We start from the raw sequence: 25146 nt of genomic DNA on the forward strand, positions 1-25146 counted from the left end.
TGGACAAGTAACTGGATGCATACAGATCTTCTTTGGAACGGGTTGTTCCTTTTTATGGTTTAAATGCATCTTGGAGTCTTGTACTCACAATATATATACTTAATATAAATGTAATGTAAAAAAAATCTGATTGCCAAAATATTCTTTCACTCAAATGTATCAAGTTATTGCAGGTTAATCAATAGCAATAATTCAGTTATATGGCACACAGCAATAACAAGGATATATGAAAAGCAAAAATAGTTATTATGTGACAGAATAATTGGCAATTCTTACATGCTAAGGAATATGTTAGTTATGTTTCAGTTATTTTGCTCAGAAAAAAAAACTTTGTTATACAGAGTTTATGCATTTTCTTTCACTTAGAACTATAACAATTTTTCTGATTATTTCAATACAGACTTAGTCTTAGTCTGGGAGAGCACAGAAAGGTTATTCTCCAATTATTACCGAATGAAAATCAGATTGTTATGATCTTCTAAAATGTTCCGTTCCTGTGTGTGCTAGGAATTCGTTCTTCAAGCTTCCTATTTAGGTCTTACTCATCCATCCCATCAAACATTAAGAGTTGTTCCTCTATCACATCAAAATAAAACACTAAATTTTCAAGTCAAATGGTTCTTATGTCACAAAAACCACCTATGATTATCAATGTTGCTTTGAGCTCTTGATCTAAAGGTGAAATAGATATATCTGAATATTAGCACCACATTTATTAGTTTTTCATTATTATTCTCATCACTCAGAAATTTCCAATTTAAATAGTCTGCATGTTGGATATGTTACTGGTTGAATAACAACTATTGTGGTAAAACATGGCACCCCCAACCCAAGGTAATGGATGTCAATTTAATTAAGATGTAAAAACCACAGAATAAACCCAATGGTGGCAGCAGACCCAACTACAGTGCCTCTCATGTGCCGTTTGCCTATCTCAAGATCTGTGGATCTTCATCCTGTCTTCTCTTAACAAGTGCCACAGTTCCTACTAGGTCGTCTTCTCATCGCCACTACACACCATTATCCCGCTACCTTCTCTTTCTTTTTTATGGCCAGCCAACAAGCTTCTAATTGCAGCCCCTGCCCCCATGGTCCATCCCTTGCAGCCACAGCAATCCCAGAACCCTGGACCTTTGCTGTTTGACCACATCTGCCATTCTCTGGCCGCATACTGGTCCATTTCTCATTCCCATGCCAACTCTGCCTGAGCTGGCAATTTTTCCTTAAATTTAAATCCTTTCTTATTCAATCCTTCTGTGTGTACATCTAGCTTATCACAACCATCCACTACAAATTGCCTACCCACCTAATCTTCCATAGCTCCTTTTCACCCTCTACATCCACGCTATTTTCCATCACATCATCACCTTACAAAGTTTCACAAACTTTGTATCCATGCTCCTGATGGATTTTATAGGGTGCCATTTTGAAAAAAAGATATCCAGAAGTAAATGGATTGATTGAAAGTGCTATAAAAAATTATAAATGTATGTTCCAAAAAGCTGAAGAAATAAGCACAGGCTTTTGTTTAACTACTGAATTACAGGCCAGCACTTTTGAAATAGGGTGCTTTCCTGTTATTGTTTAAGTCTTGGAAATCTGAGTTAGGACTAGGTCAGTTAAAAATGAGTGTTTGATTGTAAATGGTAATATTATTACTTATATAATATTAATATTTACACTATTCTGTTAATCTGCATGAAAAGATTACCATTACATAAGTCAGATCAGCAAATGCTTCTACATTTGCTTTAATTCTGCTTTCTGCAGAGTTACTGATAAAGTTTTCATATACATAAGGACTTACACACTCTCCAAATTCCCAGTAACAACACTGTACCAATGCATTGATTATAAGAGTTAAGTAGCCAATTTGTAGAAACATTTTTTGGCATCATTTACTCACCAGTGAAGGACACCTTTGTTTTGTTCTATCATTCATGATTTCTCATGCACATTTCTCCTAATACATGAAATTTGTACACAGTTTTGCATTTTTTGTGAGTAGGTTTTTCTGTATAGTTTGTACAATAGCCATATATTCTGGGAAACTTTTTGACTAAAAAAAGTATAACATTTCGGAGGGTGAATATTAAATGAACTGCATTTTGGTTCATGTATTGGTACAAAAGGATCCTATTTATATGTAAACCAAATTACTGCCACACCGCCTCTTGGCTGCAAGGAACCCTATGGAATATAACCATGCTGTATTTCTCTTTCACTCATGGACATATCCCTACTTCACCATCATGGACAATGGAAGATCCATACATGCTCCCTGCATTCTCACTCACCTACAAGAAACCCGAATGCCTTGACTTACCTTAGAATGGCAAGGGGGCAGCAGGGATGGAAAAGGCTGAAGAAAAAGACTGAAAGAAACATGCAAACTTCCTATTCCCTTTCCTGACACATTCATATGATGAGGAGAGAAAAACAAACACATGGTGGCACATCCTTTTTAAAAAAACAAACTGTCTTTCCTTTGGAAAATGCCTGAAACAACTTTCAGCCAAAACAAGTAACACACCAAAAGAAAAAATATTTTTAAAAAGAACATTTCTATCCTTAGATAGCCTCGTGCCAAGTGGCATTATTTTCAAATGCTTCTTTCAATTCTTGTTTAACTCTGTTGGGATCTAAGCCCTAGCACCAATGCTCTTTTGAACCCTTTGGACATGTCAGGTTAGAAACTTCTCAACATTATAGCTGCTCATAGTGGTTCACTCCTCGCAAGCATCTAAGACATTTAGAAGGGAAAGGGAGACCTTTTAATTTATGACTTGCTATTCAGAACAGCAGTAAGCATACAAATTCAGCGGAGAGTAAGAACAGAAACATCTTAAAGTGCCAGTGTTCTGCTTTGAAAAAAAGATACTAGTCTACTCATAAAGCAAAAGTCAAGTTATCATGCAGAACTTCTACACTCACAAGGAATAATCAAAACTATTGCATGTAAAATACTTCCATTTCATTTTGGTAATCTTTTCATTTGGCATATCACAGTTACAACAAAAGGATGAAACAACAATAACTAAATCCATCTGTTTCTTATTCCTTAACGTATCTGATATAGTTAATCCATAACTGGATAAAATCCTACAATTTAGAAAAAGTTTTCAGTACCTATTAGACCAAAAAAAAAAAAGTCTTAAACTGCATTATTGGGAGAGAAAAGCTAATTAAAGCATACTAAAGCAATTTTTTCTTTCCTGGAGAAGTAATTTTTAACTCTAAACTCTGCATTATACATTGCACTATTGCCTACCAATGAAACCGTCCAAAATAATGCTAACTGATAATCTTCCAGTTTTTCTGTTCACATGGTTCTCAAAGAAGGATGAACAACTACTAAGATTGGATGGATCCATGCAGTGGTAAATGCATTCTTGAGAGTGGGGACTGTCTCACAAGAAGCCATTGCTTGATCCAACAGAATTGGGTAACTTTTGTCCTGTCTCCAACCATAGAAGTCAGTCAGGACCAAAGGAGGAAGCAGATTATCTAGACCCTTTCCAGTCTGATTTTAGACTGGGATACAGTACTAGGACATCATTGGTTGTGCCTGCTGATGCTCTTTGGTGGAGTTGAGATGGGAGGAATGCATCCATCCTGGTCTTTCTTGATCATTCAATAGCCTTCAATATCTTTGACCATGGACTGCCTCAGGGGGTTGAACGTGGGAGTATATTATGGTGGTTCTCCTCCTTCCTCTTGTTTTTTGCCCAAGTTGTCTCCTGGATTCGATCTAATGATTTTAATGGGCTTTGTTGTAAAGTTGTCTATGCTGGTAAGTGGTTTCATCACATTTAGTCTGATAGTGCTTTCATGGTCAATCATTTAGCCTTCAACTTCAGCTGGCTGAACAGCAGCATTGACTCACAGTGAGACTACATTTCTTTGTACTGATGTGTTTTGGAAGTGGACTTCCTATCCTGTCAAGCTGCCATCTGTTATCAGCTTATCCCTGATCAGCTGAGTAGCTTTCCCTGTTAAGCTGGCTGGGATTACCAATGCAAGGATTGGATTACTTTGGCACTGTTATGAATAAGCGGGTTCTGTGAGCAATCTGATATTGAGGCGGGAGAAGCAGCTACTATAATGGAAGCTACTCTCAGCTACTCAATAGCTACTCTCTCCTCCTATCACTCCAAAACTAAAATGTGGTTTGATATTGATATTGACCGCATGGCTACAAAAAGGAATTCCTCAGTAAACCTTCCTTTCAGGCAGGTCTGAAGAGTTGTTACGATAAGAGAATAAATCAAAAACATTCTTCCCCTCTAATTTTTCTGCCTATAGCTGAGATGAGTTCCTTGGCAGAAAGACTTAGAAATTTTTCAAGTAGCTAGACTGACCAGACAGATTGGTAATAAACAAGTCTAAAACTTTTCAGGGATCCAATAAAAAATGTTTCTTTGCTTTATAAGGGTGAACATTATTCTCAGATATTTGGGATGATATGGATGGGAATGCCTTCTATGAAATGTATACAAGTTCTATTTAATTCTACAGATATATATATGTTACAGTTACACAAACATACAACTCTTTAGTGGCTCTTCTCCACGTAAGCTCACTTTCATTATCAGAGAGTGTTTTCAGAAAAAAAAAACCCTTCAAAATTAACAGTGGAAGGGGACTTTTCACCCACTCCAGTTACTCTCCTACTGGTTTTTTTGCTACATGACAGATTCATGTTTTCCTAGTAATATTTCATACTCAATATATTATGTAGGGAAATGATTAGAAAAATCTACAAAACACACAGGTAAATTCTTATGTCATTTAGAAGATCATTGAAGACAGTTTTATTTCACTAAGCCTTCAGTACTAGTTAAGTGTTATTAGCACTTAATCAGCACTTCTTTCTTGGGGGAGAGGTGATTTATTATTATTGTTTAATAATTTTAAAGCATTGCAATCTACTCAGAGCCTTATGAATAGAGCAGATCAGAAAAACAGTAAAATAAATATTTTAATTGGCTTACCTTATTAGGGAACATGAGGGATCATTAGGGATGCACTTACCTTTGGAACATGAGGGTTAAATTCAACTGCTCTATGTATTGCTTCTACGGCATTAATTTCTGCTGTGCTAAGTCCCCTTCTAGAAGCTGTTTCTGGAGAAAACCTACAGCAACATTCAAAAGTTTGTTATGTTACAAAAACAGAAGCAATCCATAATCTAGCATTTTAAAAGATAAAGCAATGAGGGGAAAATAACGGGAGCAAAAGTTCAAATTAGCAATGTTAATATCCTTATACCAGAAAACTGTAATCTAATAAAAAACTAAGCACTGTTTCTACTTGTCAGATGAAAATGGATGTGCTTCTCAGATGCATGAAGCTTTCCTCACTTCACAGACTGCTTCAGACAAAATATTACTGAAGTTTGTTTGGTTTAATATGTTGTAAGAATCCAGTCATTGTGGTGTGTCAAGTATGGTAAGTGTTTTGCAATTCTACCTATTTTTGGCTGTTCAATGGGTTATTGAATAAATAAATGTAATATATAGCTGAATATGAAGTGCGCTAGCCAGGAAAGCTAAATCAAAGTTAATTTTTAATTACTATACATTGTCTCAGCTATCTGGCTATATCCCTAGAAAGCAAAATGGCACCCAAAATTTTAGGTGTCGCCTCCAAAGCCCTACAAAAATTGCTCTGAATTTTAATTTTATATATATGGAGAGTGTATCAACTATTTAAGTAATTTTATTTACATTTACATTTAATCAAATCAATTTAATGTTGTTACTTTTTACCCCCTTTTGAATGCTGCTCCCAGCATTTCACTCAAAGGTTAAATGTAGCCTTTGGCTTGAATAAAATGGTAAAGCTCTGGGAAAGGCAACTGGCAATTCAGAGTAAGAAACTAGAAAACCAAATATTTGTAATTGGCTTTGTCAGTTCCCATATTATGGTTTCTAACTGGTTGTTTGGAAAATAATTTGTATGGGTATCTGCTATATGTGACAACAACTGGATGCATCTGCCTAAACACTGCATATTTCTATATTTCAATTGCTGTTTGGCAGCAATATGGAAAGAAAGTTGTAATGACAAAGATTTGCCGTATAGAAAAGCCATTATTATAGAACCATTTGTAAATAACTATAGTAACTGCTATATTGAATTTTTAAAAAGCAGACAATAGAAGTCAAATAATGATTTATGTTATCCTTTATATCAATCTGGAAACAAAACTGCCATGACTTTTCAATGGACACAACAATGAAAATGTGTTACTGTATATCAATATTCCTTTCAAATATTTCACTTACCTATCTGAAACTGCTCTAGCTTTTAAGAGTGCTGCTGTGTAACATATTGCTGCTGATTTTGGAAGGCTGATATCTATGGAACAATAAATTGTTGTCTTTAGATCCTAAAGTAAGAAACATTTTAAAATCGTTCCCCCTGAGAACAATAATTTATACTGGGGATTATCTATATATTAGATATATGAAAGATTAAAATCTGAAGGAGAAAAATTAATCATATACTTCATACAATATTTCCATGTTTAGTATATACAGCCAAGGTAGTGTTGCAGTTAACATATTAGGTTTGGGCTGGGGAGATTGATTTATTTAATAAATTTATATAGCTACCCATCTACCAATGGAAGTCTGAGCGGTGAACAAAAGATAAAACATAATACACGACATAATCATTAAAAAATCAAGTTTAGGCCACTGTAAAAAGCATCTTATCAACATGTCCCCCTACAGGCACCAAACTCCATTAACATCCCTGTACCAGGGCCTAAGGGAAAAGTCAAGTCTTCATGGCTTTCCAAAGATCAACTGGGTTGGGGCCTTCCAAATCTCTGGAATGAGGCTGTTTCATAAGGCAGGTACTATAATCAAGAAGCCTGGCTTCCAAGGACCCACCAGGGAATACTATTTTACCAAAGGAACCCAAAGCATGCCCACTCTACTGGATTTAGTGTGACAGGCAGAAACCATTGGGCACTGTCAATCATGAAAATAATCTGGCTCCACGTACCCTGAATTACACCTGGAAGCCTACTGGGAGCCAGCACAGCTCATCCAGCAGTAGCATTACAGGGTACATCCAATACTGCATGAGTTGCATCATTCTGGACCAGCTAAAGCTTCTGAATGCTTTTCAAAGGTAGATTTACGTAGAGTGCATTGCAGTAGTCCAACTAGTAGGTGATTAGGGCATGAGTGACCATGAGCAGTGCCTCCCAATCTAGGAATGGGTACAAGTGGTGCACAAGATATATTTGTACAAAGCCCCCCCTGGTCACAGCTGCCACTGCTCAAGGAATAAGTCCCAGAGGACTCCCAGATTGTGCACCAAGTCTGGGGAAGTGTTACCCCATCCAAAACTAATGACAGAAGATCACAAGATCGGGGGGGGGGGGGCTAAAGACCACAGCCACTCAGTCTTGAACTGAAGAGATTCAAGTCTCCAGTTGACCACAGAGCTCACTGAGTTACTCTGAGCAGTTATTCTTTCTCAGTTTAACCTATCTCACCAGTTCATGTTGTAGAAGTAAAAACTATATACAACCTTGAACCCCCAAGAGAAAAGTCAGGATATAAATGCAGTAGCAATGAATATAGTAATAATTAATAATGAATTTCAGAACAAAAATTCAGAGCCCAAAAGCTGTAGGCCTAAGGAGCTTTTGGTATGTTTAAGTAATCTACCCAAAGAGAAGGGGCTTTACAATAGTAGGCCATATATAGTTTTAAAATAAATTTCCCTTGATGTTATGACTTGATTTATAGGTACAACAATGAAAAAATGCATGATCTATATTCTATTCTTTTAATGAGTGCGAATTACTATCTTGCTTCACAGCTTCATATTATCTATAACTTTTATTCTTCTGGATAATTCATATACACTAAAGATCTACACAGTCAGTGTTTTTGCTTCATAAATATGTAAGTGTTCCCAATATTCACATACCCACAAGAACCTTCCCTACTTCAAACAGTCACCATCACCTAATTTTCTCCCCTACATGATCTTTCTACCCCTCCCATTCCCACTATTTACTGCTTTCTCTTATCTACTGAACCCACAAATAAATATCTTAATTGCTTCTTTCCTTACAACTGAACTTACAATTCCCAGAAAAGTATGTCTTGGCAATTGTTTCTTGCCTTTTGTCTACTTCTCTTCATTTTTCAAAGTTGCTAGTCTTGGGAGCCAATGCAAATACAGTGGCTATGACAGAACCAAGCCTTTCTCCAAGGCAGGACTGGACAACTTTTGAAGGGCTGCCAAGGACTACAGTAGGATAGAGCAATTATGGACCGTGAACAGGGCCAGAATTTTCTTTTTTGGGGTGTGTGTGTGAGGAGGGATATCTTTAAAAAAAAAAAAGGCACCAAACTGTACCATTAAATTTTGGTCATGCAAACAAAATTCAGCAGCATGGCTGAAAGGAACATTAAGGTTCAGGAAAAAAAAAAATCCTGGGGCTGCAGATTACCCACCCTTGCCATAAGGGGTTACAGCCTTACTCCTGTAAGGCACTGCAACACAAGATTAAAATAGATGCAGGTAGTCCCCAGTTTAAGAAAGAGTTCCATTCCCAAGGTCTGCCCTTAAGTCGAATTTGTATGGAAGCCCGAACAGTATTATTGTTTAATACTGTATAATACTGTATAAGTAGTATTGTTAATTAACTTGAACCATTGTGTATTTAACTCAAATCATTGTGTATTTAACTCAAATCATTGTGCATTTAACTCAAATTTTGCTACAATAGGCTCTGTTCTTAACTATGGGTCATCTGTAACCTGGGTGTTCTTAACCAGGGACTACCCAGATTTTAAGCTTACTGGAAAAAAGAAAAAGAAAACAAAACACAGCAAAAAAAAATTGCACTGTGCAAAAACCCAGTCACATGCATTCTCTTCCCTCACTAAATGCATGCTCCTGTTTCAGGCACAGGAGCCACAGTGCTTCAGTATGAAGGCATTAAAAACCTCCTTTAGGCTTTACTAAACCATTCCATGCTAATCGAAACACTTAATTACTCAATCTTCTTTTGCAATATAAAGAGATCTGACAAATAGTGGCCTGGTTCATAATAATACTAGCCTAAGAATATGTAATATTTTCAGGTGCTGGATACCCCTCAGAAATTTTCAGTAATCTTGCAAAATGTCAACATTTTAAATTTAAAAAATATTTTTTCAAAACACAAGGTGGATAATATCTATGGCTAATATTCCATTGTCATAATGGGCTTGGTTATTGGAAAAATGTGATTTGAGAATCCAATGATTATTATTATGTGAACCAGGCTATTATAGATTGTTGGACAATACAGAATCCAATAAATTGTAAGTCTAGCCTATCTGAATTGCAGCAGCTTTTCAGAATCTCAGAACATGTTTATCTGCTTGCCAGAGGTACTATAAATTGAGACTTGAATTTAATATACATTATGGACATGCTTTCCCACTGAGCAATGCTCTTTGCCTTTTACTTAATCAGGAACATAATAATTTATTTTAGAATACAGGTAGTCCTTGGCTTATGACAGCAATTGGGACTGGAATTTCTGTCACTAAGCAACGAGATTGTAAAATACGATATCACATGACCACATTGCTTAGCAACAGCAATTCCGGCAATCCCAGTTGCTGTTGTTAAGTGAGGACCTCATGCGATTGCAACTTCTGACTTCTTCCTGGCTTCCCAATTGACTTTGCTTGTGGGAAGTTGGCAGGGAACATTGGAAATCACAATCATGTGACCGCAGGGACACTGTGACAGCTGGAACGCTGAATACCTATTGTAAGTACCATTCATTCAGCGCCGTTGTAACTTTGAATGGTTGCTGAACAAATGGTGATATTCTGAGGACTACCTGTACTTATTTAGCATTTACAGGATGTTTTTTTACATTTCAAGTAACCTGTTTCATCTTGATATACCACCAGGAGCTGGAAAGGGTTTATTTATGACTCCACATCAGCTATTTGCAGTTTTGCCAGTGACTGGGATGCTGGAAATTCCCCGCCATTGATCTACCTAGTCCACTGTGCCCTTTCCAATAATTACTTTTAATAGCCTAACATTACAAAATGAAGGGACACCTAATGATTCATAAATGTTTCTAATGCAGACACATAAACTATCATATACTCTGCAAAAATAATTATACATTCTTACCATCATACTTTGCTAGAACTGCCTGGACATCAGCATAAGCCTGTAGCTCCAGAAGTGTTTCTAGGAGGTTTTCGTGGATATTCAGTACACTTAGGACAGGAAATTCTTTCATTAACTGTAAAAAGGATAGAGGAAAATATTTTTAAGACCATTTATACTTCTTGGTAAAAACAACTGTAAGACTTTAACAAAATCAAGAATATATAGCTAATTCACTAAATTCAGTAAAATCCACTCTGAAGTAAACATCCCTGGGGTTAGAACACAAATTTGCAATGTTTTTTTTTCAGTGCCAGAAGCTGAGAAGCAAGAGAGGGCAATAGTTCTTGCCAACATACAGCTGTACTGCACACAAGCTCAACCATTACAAGAGAAAAGATAAGCTGTGATCTGGTTTCATTTAAACTGGCAAAGTCAGAAAAAGCCAACTCAGCTCTCAAAACAAGCAAACATCATCTAATTGGACAAGTCCTGGAATGGAGATGTCCTGAAGTGGGTCCTGATAATCCTTATCATCCAAATAAATCAGAAGGTAGAGGCCACCACCTTCATAATGACTTTTAAAAAATATTCATATGCAATAGTGGTATGCAAAATACTGTGAATTCAAAAATCTGTTTTTAAGTTATGTAGACGGTAAGCTGATGACAGTCATTTTGATTGTGGCAGACAGAAGTACAATAAATAATTTCAAAAACTGTTATTCCAAATTCATTGCAGCTGTTTCATATTCAAAACTGATTAATTTGATCATCCTGGAAATGTTTTAAGTTCAATTTACTTGCCCTTAGTATGCAAATTAAAATATAAATCATAATCATAATTAATTTTTAATCACAGTACACTAAAGATCCTATTTTTCCTAATAAATTAAACCACTTAAATGAGAAGAAAATGTAAAAAAATACTATTTTTTGAATTCTACTCTACAAATAATCAATTTTTTTCTATCTTACTTACATCCCTCATCATTTTTGCTGCTTCTTTAATTCTTCCAAGCTTCCTTGCACACATAGCTAGTCTTCTTTTCACATAAACCAATACATTGGTATCTCTTCCTGAAAAGAGATTTATCTAATATATCAAGTTACATCAAATCAAAAATATTGTATTTTGTCTGAGGTTTTATTTATATATGTATATCCATTTTTTTTGTCTGAATAAAGATACTTACTGACCATAAAAGCATAAAATGCAGACAATATAATGAGAGTAAATATGAAAACATGTTTTTATTTTCATTTTTAATACTCGCCGTACATGGGGCTCTAACAGAATACCATTACATTAGGGAGAAATATATTTTTACTGCTTTATAGAAAGGTTATACATATACAAATATATTTATATGTATAACCTAAAGATATTATTCAATGAACTTGTCTGGCACACATAAGATGGAAGTAATTCTTTATTAAGCATAAGTGAGTATTATCAAAAAGAAATATTTCTGTCAGTAAGCATGTGTCCATTTGGATGTACAAGATAAAGAGAACATTACATTCTTTGAAAGAAAAAGGAAAGACAACAGATATGTGAGACTCTGACCCAATATGAAGTATAGCAAATCCAAAGGGTTGCTAAACCTCCTACTCAATGCTATGGAATCAGAAACTTGCTAACAACCTCTCATCCAAAGAATAAATCATAGTATCAGCACATATTTGTTTCTCCATTATAACAATAATTGAAGACTGAGAACTTTTTGTGACCTCAGAAGATACTGCATTCCATGGCACAAAACATTAAGAGGAAGAGGAAAACAAACAGAGAAGGCTATAGTAATCTTGACCTACTGATCACTGACTGGATAATTGTGAGAAAAAAAGTCAATAAACACATACTTTGACACACAGTTAAGTTAGTTAATTCTTTGGTGATAGCAGGGCAATGTATTATTAAAACCAAAATTGGCTTATTTCAATGAACTCTCCAGACTTACACATGGTGCTATAAGTTAACTGATGCAAGAAGTTTTCCAGACAAATAATGGGGTAAGCCTTTAGTAAAAAAATAAAAAAATCTTATCAGTTCAAAGTGTTTGTAGATGGTTAACTTCATTTCTACAAACTTCAAATGCTGAGAATAGAGGAGTAAAAAAAACCAAAACTATCTTGTCCAGACTGCTACAGATAATGCAGCACAATAATCCTTTTACCTTCATTTCACACAAGAGGAAAGGAGGAAAAAATCAACAGCTTGGCACTTTGCATTCCACCTGGTCCCATGATAAAAAGAAGAGGGAAAATTAATGAAGCACTTGCTTAGTTGCTTTGAGCTATTTGCAAAGGCCTCCAGTTGTCAGTTTCCTTACAGGACCTAAAGCTCAATAGGAATGAAGTAAGAATTCCTCCAATGGGCAAATGAAGCCCATTGGAGGAATTTTAAATATATATAAACATTTTTATATATATATATATATATAATATTTAAAGCTTCCAAACATTACAATTCAGACTGAAATTCATTTTAAATCTTCATATTTAGCTCTCCAGCACCAATGGCATTAAAAGAACAAAGAGGTCTGGACCTGCTTTCAACCTGGTACAGAATCCTTACGTGGAAGTACCCTTAGCACTGCTATAAATCTACTTGTAGTGTAGTGTCGATTCATGGGAGAACCTTTTTTAGGCTACAACTTTTATTTCATGTAAGTGTTACAATTTCAATTGCAAACTGTAACATTTGAAACACAGGACTAAGGTTGCAATCTCATAAATACTTACTTAGGAGTAAGTCCACTGTATTGACTTTGACTACAAGTAGCCCTTGGGAATTGGGACTGGAATTTCCGCTGCTAAACTATGTGATAGTAAAGCGTGATGTCACATGACCGCATCACTTAACTTTGGCAATTCTGGCAATCCACGTTGCAATCATTAAATGAGAATTGTGGGTCATTCAGCAAGGACCTCCTTGCAACTTTCTGCTGGCTTCCCACAAGCAAAATCAATGGGGAAGCTGGCAAGAACTTGTGAGGAGGTCCTAGGCTGGGGTGGCTGCTGCTGGGGGGCAGGAAGGCATGCAAGTGGCTGCCCCAGTACCACAGAACAGCAGGAAGCTGCAGCTGCCCCAGCCCAGTCCAACAGCGCAAAGCCCCAGCCACCCCAGCCCAGCAGCACGAAGCCCCAGCCGCCCCAGCCCAGCTCAGTAGCACGGCGCAAAGCCCCAGCCACCCCAGCCCAGCAGTGCACAGCTGCCCCAGCTCCGCACTGTAGCACATCATGAAACCACAGCTGCCCCTGTCCAGCAGCGCAGCTTGAAGACCCAACCGCAGCCGCCCTGCATTCTGAGGCCCCCATCGCCCTGCATTCCACCTGAGATCTTGCCCTGGCTGACCTCCATCTTCTTGCTCCTGCTGCTGCTAAGGCATGCCCAGCCTGGCCCTTCACGAGGCAGCTGCTGGCCACAGAAGGCCTTCTTCCTGAGGTCTTGTGAGGAAACCGCCACATTCAAACTTGGGAAGAAGATCTTGCTCGATCAGCAGCCACCTCATGAAGGCCAGGCCAGGTGTGCTTTGTCAGCAGCGAGAGCAAGAAGACAGTGAAAGTCAGCTGGGGGCGGCAGGGGCTGCAGAGTGCAGAGGGTCAAAAGGGCAGAGATGGGGGGAGATAGGCAGGGGGTCGTAGAAGTGTGCCCTGTAGTCGTAAATGGTTGGGCTGCAAGTGCCCAAATTTTGATCACATGACCACAGGAGTGCTCCAATGGTCATAACTTTCAGGACCAGGCATAAGCAACATTCATTCAGCGCCCTCGTAACTTCGAACAGTCGCTGAACGAATGGTCATTAAGCGAGGACTACCTGTGCCTTACAAATAGACTTTCATAGGCTGCTCAGTCAAATCAGTGCTTTCTGTTGCAGTACAATTAAAATGTAATCAATCTGATTTACAATTTTGTGTTATATCGGTTTTAACCCTGCATCACTTAAAAAGCACTAGTATTTCTGTTAAAGATTTCAGTGAGACTAACCTCAAATCCACTTATCTTAAACAATTTGTGCAACAATACTTACTAATCTGTGCCTCATGGTGTGGATTTTGTGAACTGCTATGCTGAGATTTTTTATAAACTGTTTCTCCTGCTCTCAGAGCCTGTTTAAAATATTTTTCAGCTTCTAAAATAGTAGTTGCTTCTTCCTCAGCCAGAAGAATATATGCTGTGGCACAGCTGAAAGGAAAAGGAAAAATGAAACATTTGATATGTATTTCAATACATTTGAAATGGTATTCAAATAGAAACTAGCTTCGGATTTATTTTGAATGTGGATATTATAATAATAGTAACTAACATTTCCTGAACTAGGGAGCTATAATTAACAATTCTGCCATATGAACAATATTTCAAACTATGATTTAATGGACAGGCTTGTTCTGAAGCTGATAACCATAGTCACCTATCTGAAATTGGAAATTATACTGAATTAAATAGAGGCTTCCAAAATTTATTGTTCATGCTACAAATATTAAATACTGTACAAATAAGATTAAAATATTATTGTGAAGTCCTTGACGCTCTCTGAGCTTGGTTGTTTGCTTACAGATGTTTCATTGCCCGACTGGGTAATGCCATCAGTGCTGGTGAGTGTGGGGTTTGCTCCCTGTTTATATAAAGTAGCTTGCAAACTACTGTATATAAACAGAGAGCAAATCCCACACTCACTAGCACTGATGATGTTACCCAGTCGGGTAATGAAATGTCCAAAAGCAAATAACCAAGCTCAGAGAGCACCAAGAACCCCACAGTTCAACCCTGAGCTACATATATTCTCTTCTATGAGATATGATTGTATGAATGCAATCCCCCCAAAAAAGTCACTCCAAATGCGGATAATAGAAAAAGCCAATGGAAGATAGTTATTGCCCCGAGTGTTGTGAATTATTTGGATGAATCTTTCAGCTTTTGTAACATAAAATGCTGAATATGGTAACCTTTGATTGATTTAATAGTTATTCTTATTTTGAAGGTATCAAGGAAATAATTCTTCCAATTTGATCCCACACATGAGAAATTATTCTCATTCTAGATGGCCATTTTAGGTAAGACTAAAAAATCAGTGCCTATAAAAAGTATTTGTGGCACCATGATGAATACAAATATGAAATTGTGTTCTATTCTACGTAAAGCCTAATATTATTATTTGGCTTGAAATAAATTACAGGTAGTCCTCACTTAATGATGGTAATTGAAATGGAATGTCCATCGCTAAGTAATGTGGTCACAAAGCATGACATCACATGATCACGCTGCTTAGTGACAGAAATGCCAGCACTTCCAGTTGCTTTCATTAAGCGAATCACATGCTATAAAGCATGATGTCACATGGTGGCCATTCGACACCTCCTGCTGACTTCCACATTGACTTTGTTTGTAGGAAGCCAGCAAAGAAGGTCACAAATGGCAATCATGACTGTGGGATTCTGCGACGTTGTAATTGTGAGCCAGGCACTGAGGACCCGGATTGTGATTATGTGACTGCAGGGACGCCACGATTTTGTAAGTACAAGAACCAGTTGTAGGTATCACTTGTTCAGCACCATCATAAGTTCAAATGGTTGCTGAACAAGTAGTCATTAAGTGAGGACCATCTGTAGTAGATGGAAAAAATTAAAATGGAAGTACTACTGGTTGCATAAAATCATAAAATGCACATAAAAATAAACTGTGTCAGAAGATGCAGACATAAACATAATTGACAAAGGAATGTACTAGCCCAGTGCTATAGGAATACCTGCTGCACTTCAAACATATGAATCAGAACACTAAATTTCTCAAAGCTTTCAAAAAAGGCAAACTATGACTTTTCTGATTCTTTATTTAATTTAAGATTTAAATTATTACCGAGGAGGGCTGCAACAGTCACATTTATTTTAGACTGAGAAATCCTTCTTCCCATCCAAACACATTTTGTTTTACTATGAAATTCTGAGCACAACTGAGACTAGACTAAGAACCTGCAGTAAGTCTCAATAAGGCATGTACTTTCCTAGTTCGCTCACTGAAAGTAGTATAATCCAGAAGCACAAGTTTACTTCCACTGTGCCCTTTCTTTTTAAGAACTGAACCATAAAAACAGATCTGGCATCTTCACACTTCATGCGAAGAGTTCAACCTCTAAATATTCCTGTCTTCTTGTTTAAAGGATTGAATAACATGGGAGAAATTTCAAGTAATAAGAATGATTATTACACAATAAAAGACATATCATTTGAGTCTGCTAATCATATAACTAGTTAATACAAAATTATATTTATGGCTTTAATTCAAACTGAAATTTTAATTCAATTCTGTTTAGACTGAGAACACAAACTTACTCATTATTTAATTCTAAAGCTTGATACGCTGCTTTGATTCGGGCCTGAGGGTTCCTTTCCCGCCATGCCTTCTGCATAACTGTTTAAACAGAATAATTTGTGTAAAAATTAAACTAATATTCATGCAAGAAGCACATTCCAGAAAAATAAAAGTGACTTTAAGAGAACAATATCACCTATTTCTGTGAAAATTAATGCCTAACTGAATTTTATGTATGTTTCCTAACAAGAAAGAAAATGTTTAAAAAGTGAATAACAGAAACATACAAAAGTGGCAATTACACCCCCACACACATACACAATTTTTTTTTTTTTTTTTACAAATGACCCTAGTTACTGCTTTCCTCCTGCCAAAGACGAGGCAGGTTGTACTAGGTGGCTAGAATTTGTTTCTTTCTTCTGCTGGGTACTAAGGCTATTTATACGAGGGTAAGTGAGAGAGATCCTTAGTACGTTACTATGATACAATAGCTGAATTCATTTTTTAAAAAAACACATAGCTCTAATTCTGAAAAAGTTATAAGCAAAAGATCGTAATCTGAGAGAAATATCTACACCTGCCCTAATCAGAAGAAAATCACATTAAGATCAATTGTACTAAGATCCATGTGGCTAATTCCAAGATAAATAAATGCAAGATTGCAGTCTGAATGTCTGATCTTCCTTAATTTTAGCAATAAAATTTTTTAAAAACCATATATGTTTCCTTTGGAAACAAAAATGCAACTGTCCAACAAGAATAATGTGGAAAATGCTGCAAAAAATTTTTGGAAGTAAAAAGTTAGCTTTGGCTTGGATAATGAGGTAATATTCATACAACAAAACCCTGCTCTTCTAGCAATAAACATCATTAGAGTAACTTATAGACAGCAAGTTGTGACTGATAGATGAATTAGAAAGCATAAATGCATCAATTGCTGAAACTTAGATATACAACACTGACTGCCTTTTTTTTTTTAAGAAGGAATAGTTGATATATAACTCCCACAGAAATATAGCACAATCAGATGTTGTAAAATCTCAGTCTCATTTTTTAAGACATTCATAAGTAAGCACACTTGTTCATCCCTTACTATTTCTATTTCACAAACTCCACAGAGTAGTCTATCATATAGACTGAAAAGAACATTTAATTTCAAGATTACTATTCAGACAAGAGTAGACAGTAGACAATCTTCTCTACTAAAAAGAGAAGATTAGCTCAGCCTGACTTGCATATAAAATATGGATCTCTAGTCATCTCATCTAGACCGATCCACAATTATAAAATGGAAGTTTGCACAAACTGGGAAAGAATGAATGGAGACTACATTTTGATATTCAGTAAATACACTATAACAGAGGAGTTACTTCTGAGGTTTTCCCTACTTATGCTTACACTACATTTATGGCTGGAGTGAAGACCTTAACAAGAATAAGAGTCACTATCACAAGTGTTTTCAGCAACAAAAATCAAATATATCCCTATTCACCTTTTTCACCTTTCACAAAGGCAAACAAATTATACCTGCATCTGAAGGCCTAAGAGAGTCTGTTTCACAGGTGAAAAAACTCTGATGATCCTGAGCAGATAAGTTCATATCGTAATATGTTAGTGGCTCCTTTCCTGTCACCCATGTGTATCTTCAAGAGAAAAAAAATGAGTATCATTAATTCCATAATTCTATGTATATCTATTCAGAACTAGCTTCTTTCTAAGTGAATGTAGTTTTTAATTTTTTTAATGCCTTCTAGTCAATCCTGACTCCAGGTAGTTACATGGAATAATCCATAGAGTTTTCTTGGCAACATTTTCAGAAGTGTTTGCCTTCTTCCTAGGGCTGAGAAAGAGTGACTGGCCCAATATCACCCCACTGGCTTTGTGTCCAAGGCAGGACTAGAACTCAGTTTCTAGTCCAGTGCCTTTAACCCCTACACTAAACTGGCTCTCAAGCATGTATAGTACTTCAGCCTTAAGGAATTATTAACACAAGAAACAGAGATGTAAGAAGTATGTTTAACTGAGTAGCTTGTTCTTTTTTTGGTGTGCCTTTTTATGATGTAGCTTCAATAAATAGTAACTTAAGAAAGAATAGAGAGACTTAGAGTAAATCTTTACTGTAAGTTTCCAAACAAGCTGGGATTTCAGAACAGAAGTGCATTGGAGTTCATGATGGCAATTAATTTTAATAATACTTCAGAAATGATAAATTCATGGTATCCATTAAAACAATTATTTCCACCAAAAAAGAAAAGAAAAGAATTATCTGTATTATGATTACCTGTGCAAACAATAATCCACCATATCTTTGGATATACTCAGGATTAGATATAATTTTTAACTTGTGCCTTAGTTTTTATTGTTTTAAACAAATAATGTATAAAACGAATGCAAACATTGAGTACCTGTTATATTCTGCTCCTCTAAAGAGATTGAGTGGATTTCTCCATACTTTGCACTCTGTTTAAAAAAAAAGATAACTTAATCTTAAAATTAATCTAGAACTACCCTTACTTAATAGAGCTATCTCTGCATTATGAAGCCTGAAAATGGGAGATCACTGCATCTGAACTAGGTCCCAGTAAAAAGAGTAGAACTTGTCCTTCAAACTGGGGTGCCTTTGAGTCAGTCTTGACACCTGGTCACTTACTGGATAAGTCCATGCAGTTTTCTTGGCAATATTTTTTGAAGTGGTTTGCCACTGTCTTCTTCCTAAGGCTGAGAATGATTGGCCCAAGGTCACCCAGGTGGCTTCATGCCTAGAATTCAGTCTCCTAGTTTCCAGCCTAGTGCCTTTAACCACTACACCAAACTGGCTTTTATCTTTCAAATGAGTGTAAGCCTAAGACTGAGGTGGGCTTCTCACACTGATCTAAAATCAAGTATGAGTAATTATTCACAGATACAGATATCATGGGGAATGAATGCTAAACAGAAGATTGACAAAAATGAAGTTATAGGTGACAAGAACAAGCACATCTGTCCTATTTCTGATTTTCCAAATTGTATTTTGAATGATTATCCACTCCTTCAAGAAAGGAAAGATCTTCAATGCGGAATACATGCAAAAACAGAAAGTGACAAATAGATGCTTAGGTAAATAGAATGGAAGATCTAAAGACAAACCATCTATTATGGATTCATAAATCAGATTGTTTGGCAATTAAAAGATTTTCAGGATACCAGATACCAACTGTCCAATCAAAAACTTAAGTCTATATTTCTTTTCATTGCACAGATACACATATGCCCCTTATAAAAATCAATATTATTTAAATATATAGGCTAATTATTATTAAGTACGTTTACAGAATGCCAGGTATTAGAAACAATCACCTGACAGATTTTGTCTGTTCATTTCATTTTCTCCACTAGCAGCAGAGAAATTTGCCTGTGCAGAACTAGCATTCTCTGCCCCTCCAATGAGTGGTCGCAAATGACTCACGGAAACCTGTTCAATAAAAGACGTGCCATATTTTCTGAAGTACCACCATTCAAATATCTGGAACAAGAAACAGAAAATTATGTAGAATGCATTTTTTATTGTTGTTGTTATTGGTCGCATAGTCAGCCAGAAGTTTAGACTGGATTTGGCATTTTTATCCACCTACTGAGTCCTTCCCAAGGACCTAGGATAGGCAGATGTTGTTGTTTGATAGTGTTAAAAGTATTGTTGCAGGATGTATTATTACTACTACTACTACTACTACATTTTTATCCTGCCTTTTATACATTTTGGTCAACTCAAGGTGGTGAACACACCTAATTCTTCTGCCTCCAATTTTCCCCACAACCACAACCTTGTAAGGTGGGTTAGGCTGAGAGAAACTGACAGGCCCAAAGTCACCCAGCCGGCTATCATACTTAAGGGAGGCCTAGAACTCACAGTCTCCTGGTTTCTAGGCCAGTACCTTAACAACTACACTAAACTGGAAAACATGGGACCAAAAATCTCAGTTATGCAAAACTCCCACAGAACTACAGGCCTGTTAAATATGTAGTATTATTTTCCCTTCAACAGAGAAAATTGACAATTTCCACACAGCTAATCTGACAGAAAAACAGTATATTCTAAAATCAGTGTATTTAAAGGAGCTTGGTTTTACAAATATAGGATTAGAACAGATAATTATAAGCCTCTAATTTCTTGATTAAAGGAACAATTGCACTAATACTACTGTTTTTCTATATCATTTTAATACAAATATTGTTCTAGAACGCCTTGTGTAATATAGTATAGGAAGTAGTAAGAAAATTATTTGAATTGGGATTTATGCTCTTCATGTGTTATTGAAGCCTTAAAAACATATGAATAGACAATAATTTTCTTTTTACATGTCAGAATGAAAATATATTCAATAGTTGGCTTCACATTCAAGTGGTCAACGAGCACTATGCTGCATAGGAATCTCAGAATTTTCCATTTCACAAAATGAGTCTCAGCATGAGTAAACCATAAGCCATTTAATTTGCAGAATTCCCCACAGATGAATTTCCACTATCTTTGTGGTTGCCCATCAAAGAGTATTACAGTGCAACCATATGAGCACAGTCATGATAATAAGGCAACGTTTATTAAGAAAAACCGGAGGTGGGGGGGAGACAAAGGATTATTTAGTTTAAGCAACATGTTAGAAATGTTCTCATTAATGTCTCTTACAATTCTATAAACTTTTTCCTTCCAAGACTGTAACTTATTCTATCAAACAGCACCATCTGGAGTTCAGCTAATATACTAGATGCACTGTATTTTCAACTTGGGGCTAGCATAGTTTGCATAAAATCTAATTTTAAAAATCTACAGCTTTGATGAAATAATGATATATGAAATTTTATTAGGTATGTTCCCCACCTTCCAAATACTGTAAACATCTAAAAAGATACTGAAGATGCATACCTAACTCATTCTTAATTGCGATATACCCCAATATAACATGTTTTTAAAATTACTTCTCTCTGCCTATGGCAGAGATTTAACAATAGGAGGAGCAAATACAGTTTAATCCTAAAAGCAGGTCAGGAACCAAGTTCTTATTCACAGTTTAATGAACACAGGGTTGCTTTCAGATTTAGACAACTGAAATTGATGGGATCAAGTTAGTCAAGATTAACCTAAGGCAAAGTTCATATCAATGAGTCTATTCCAAGTATGACAACATTTGGAACTAACCCACACAGTGCTCTATTCTAAAAGGGAAAAGTGGTGAGGTAAATAAAATCAGTCTTATTCTATGAGTATCTAAAGCGTTCCTCTAATACTCAGTTTGCTTCCGGTGTTTTCAATACCTGTGAACTCAAGCAACAATGTAGCTCACTTCTACTACGTTCCTTGATCAGTTAAGGAAGACAAAAATGCAGAAAAATACTTACAAATATCAGACCAGATATCAAAGATGAAGTCCCCGTAAGTGCAACATAGAATTTTGGAGTCAGTGTGCTCAAGAAAACAGTCACTGCCAATGAAAAGGTTAGCCTTGTCAGTTAACACAGTTGGATTTCACAGTCTTCAGGCTGACAGATGATGGATACATTGATCAAGTCAAGTGGTCTTGTTCACACATAATATTACACTATAAATCATGGCTAAAAAAACCAAACAGCTTGGGTTCACTCATCATACTAAACCAAAACCATATCAATCACAATATGGCTTAACTTAATGTGTTAACCCAGTTAGTGTTAAGAATTAATAGCAAGTTGCTCTACTTTGAGAAATTCAAGAATTTAAAATAAATAGCTGAAAATAGTCTGGAATATTTTAGTGAGAACAGAACCAAGAGCTTATCTAGATAAGATTAAATCCAAAAATCCCAACCCTGAGAGTAATAACACAAGACAGTTCTATTGAAAAATGGCATTGCTAGTTGTAACACCTATATGGTATTTAATATCAGTACAATATTTCCATGTAATATGACTACAGACAAGACAATGTAGATATGGTATAAACTGGAAAAATAAAAAGGAAAAATAACATGGAAAGGACAGAACAATATAAAACTACATTCAACTTTCAATAAATTCTGATTTCTCATTATTACTAAATTAGTTTCCAGAGAAGAACCTGTCCATGTATTAGAGTAGGACTTTCAAGAACATTTCAGTGTAGGAAACTATTGAACAAAAGTCAGATTTTTTATTACTTTAAACTGCACTAGAATAACACAGTTAAAGAAGATGCAATCTGTCCTTTCTTTTAAGAAATGGGGAAAAAAAGCCTTCAAGTTTCACTCTTAAAAACCTTGCTCTCATTAGTGTAGCTTTGTCAATCTGTGAAATATTATAGCAGTTTAGCTATCATCTACATTATTTATATTACAAACAGAAAGTGAAGGATTATTTATACAATTAATATTCTGTCCTTCTGTCCCCAGAGCACTAGATAATGAATTGAAAAACTGTTTCATAGAACTGAACAAATCCTTTTAAGTCCAAAACACCCAGGTATCATTCAGAAGTAGCTCAGAAAGACACCTCCCTAACCTACAATATTTTGTATAAATGAGTCCCATATCATACTTCATATCATATCATACTTCGTTATACTTGTCAATACAAAGTCTATATCTATAGGCAATCCAGTCATAAGTGGCAAGTGCAATCGGGTCTTCCCTTAAAAAGCCTAATAAGGTTTTCAAAAGCTAGAATAGAGTTCTAGTATCTCTGCACTGCAAAGTAGTTATATAAAGTTGCAGGATGCAAGGAAAGTAGTATAAAGCAAAAAAGGAAAATAATCTTAGCATTCATAATTTAAATCCGTATATGGATTGCACCAAGGACATGTTTTCTCTTGTTTGAATATGAAGAAGAATCAGCTCTGTTAGTAAGCAAGGGTTAAGCAAGCCCAAATTGCAATAAACCATGATGTGAAGTTGGGAACAAGGGAGATTTGGCCTAGCGTATTGTGCAAATCTAGCCAATTGTAATTCAATAAACAATGTTAAATGATCCATGACTTAGTGCAAAGTATGTTCTTTTTGCAGTATAAGTTAGAAACACATAGAAACAAAATATCTGAAGCTCAGATTCAAAGATAAACTAATCAGAAATAAATCCATTACATTATGTAAGGGGATTTGGTTTTATTTTGTTTGCTTTTGCCTTCGACTGACTGCTGCCAACTACTTGCATGTTTGCAGTTTTCTTGGCAACTTTTTCAGTAGTAGTTTGCCACTGCCTTCTTCCTATGGCTGAGACAGTGACTGACCCAAAGTCACCCAGTTGGCTTCATGTCAAGGGCGGGACTGGAACTCGTGGTCTCTCAGTTTGTAGCCTGGTGCCTTTAACCACTATATCAAACTGGCTGTCATGTCCTGTAGGACTTACATATGAATAAATCTGGCTAGTAGTTTAGCTGTATAATCTAACTTATACAGATAAATGCTTAAATACTACTAGTTAGCTTATGATGTCAAAGGTTACTTTAGGTTTTAATTCTGTATATTTAAAATGGTGGATTTTTCAGGTTTGGGTACCACACAAAGCCTCCAATAAAGTTCCAACCCCAGTTAAAGAGCAGTGTATGGAAGAAAAAAAAAGATAATGCACGTGTCCTCAGCAACCCTTTCTTGCTATTTCACATATAATGCAAATACAGCCATAGTCTTTGGGGTTTCAGTCTATTCACTGCTCTAAAAGATTTTTTTAAAAAATCAAATCCAATTAGTTGATAATGAACATTTGACAGCTCTTGCTCTAATGTCATATAATTAATAGAGTTAGCTTCATCTACAACAAAACAATCTTTCAATGCGTTTGAAGTGACAATATGCAAAAAGGAAATCTTACAGACAGCCAGTAAATTAGAGGCAGAATATTAATATTAAGCACTACAAGGCATCCAAGGGAATAATAAACATTGCATTTTGCTTCCATAAGGCAGATAAGTAAGCTTTCTTTCCCCCCAAATATCTTTGATCAAACACACAGAATACTCTCAGGTATCAGCCAGAAACAGATTACCATTTTTAGCATTTTACTGTAGATACCTGCTGCTAAGTTTGCAATCCTATGCAAAACTTGGCAGTAAAATGCAGTGAACTCCACAGGAATATTTTTTGAAAAAAAATCTCATGTGGTAGTATTGTTTTTAACCAGTAACATACAATGAGATTTCTTAATCTCTAGTTAAAATAGGTGGATAACTCTTTAAAAAGAAAATGTGCTGGGGATGAGAAATGTTTACTAATTTGCCTTGTTCTAATAAAAGTTTAGGAGAGGCATATAACTGCCCAGAGTTAAGGTCAATTTTTTTTTTTTTTTTTGATGACACTAGGCATTTGACAGTTCTTCATGTTAACACTGTCAACCTTCATGGCTTACCAAAATGAACAGATGAGAAAAAGTAAAACAAAACAAAGGAAACTGGAAAAAAAAAGCACAGGCCCAACGATTTAAAAAGGAATTAAATACTATGATGAAAGTGGGGAATTCAAGAGGCTGTTTAGATTTCACTGCTAGAAATAATGAGGCCTCTGGAGGATGGAAGCATTTAAAAATGCCCAGTAGAGAAGAAATGTGCAAGAGCTGAAAATGGGAATCAGAGGGAAAAAAATCCTGTGATATTACGCTATTTTTTCTGTACTGCAGACTACTACCCTCAAAATATAACACATCCCAAACTCCGTTTGAGACAAATAAAATAAGAGCCCTAGCACCAGCTGTAATCACCAG

At 36.0% G+C, this 25146-nt stretch overlaps 1 protein-coding gene across 3 annotated transcripts in view; it reads right to left on the bottom strand.

The window, feature by feature from the left end:
- The window catches only part of ST7L (suppression of tumorigenicity 7 like), a 64217-nt gene that overhangs the window by 38246 nt on the left and 825 nt on the right, over positions 1–25146 (bottom strand). For all 3 annotated transcript variants that reach the window (XR_455897.3, XM_088154081.1, XM_007422690.4), the window contains exons 2-11: positions 21844–21926; positions 19810–19975; positions 18879–18933; positions 18001–18116; positions 16494–16572; positions 14195–14349; positions 11140–11237; positions 10180–10294; positions 6291–6363; positions 5035–5137 (exon numbers count right to left, since the gene is read on the bottom strand). Coding sequence is in view for 2 of the 3 variants with exons in the window: in XM_088154081.1 (XP_088010207.1) it covers positions 5035–5137; positions 6291–6363; positions 10180–10294; positions 11140–11237; positions 14195–14349; positions 16494–16572; positions 18001–18116; positions 18879–18933; positions 19810–19975; positions 21844–21926 (1043 nt within the window). In the remaining variant the exon portion in view is untranslated. The remainder of the gene's footprint in view (positions 1–5034; positions 5138–6290; positions 6364–10179; positions 10295–11139; positions 11238–14194; positions 14350–16493; positions 16573–18000; positions 18117–18878; positions 18934–19809; positions 19976–21843; positions 21927–25146) is intronic.

Source organism: Python bivittatus, unplaced genomic scaffold, assembly GCF_059951505.1.
Source record: "Python bivittatus isolate LINGU-HERP-01145 unplaced genomic scaffold, Pbiv_v1 ctg000700_np1212, whole genome shotgun sequence".
NCBI lineage: Eukaryota > Metazoa > Chordata > Lepidosauria > Squamata > Pythonidae > Python > Python bivittatus.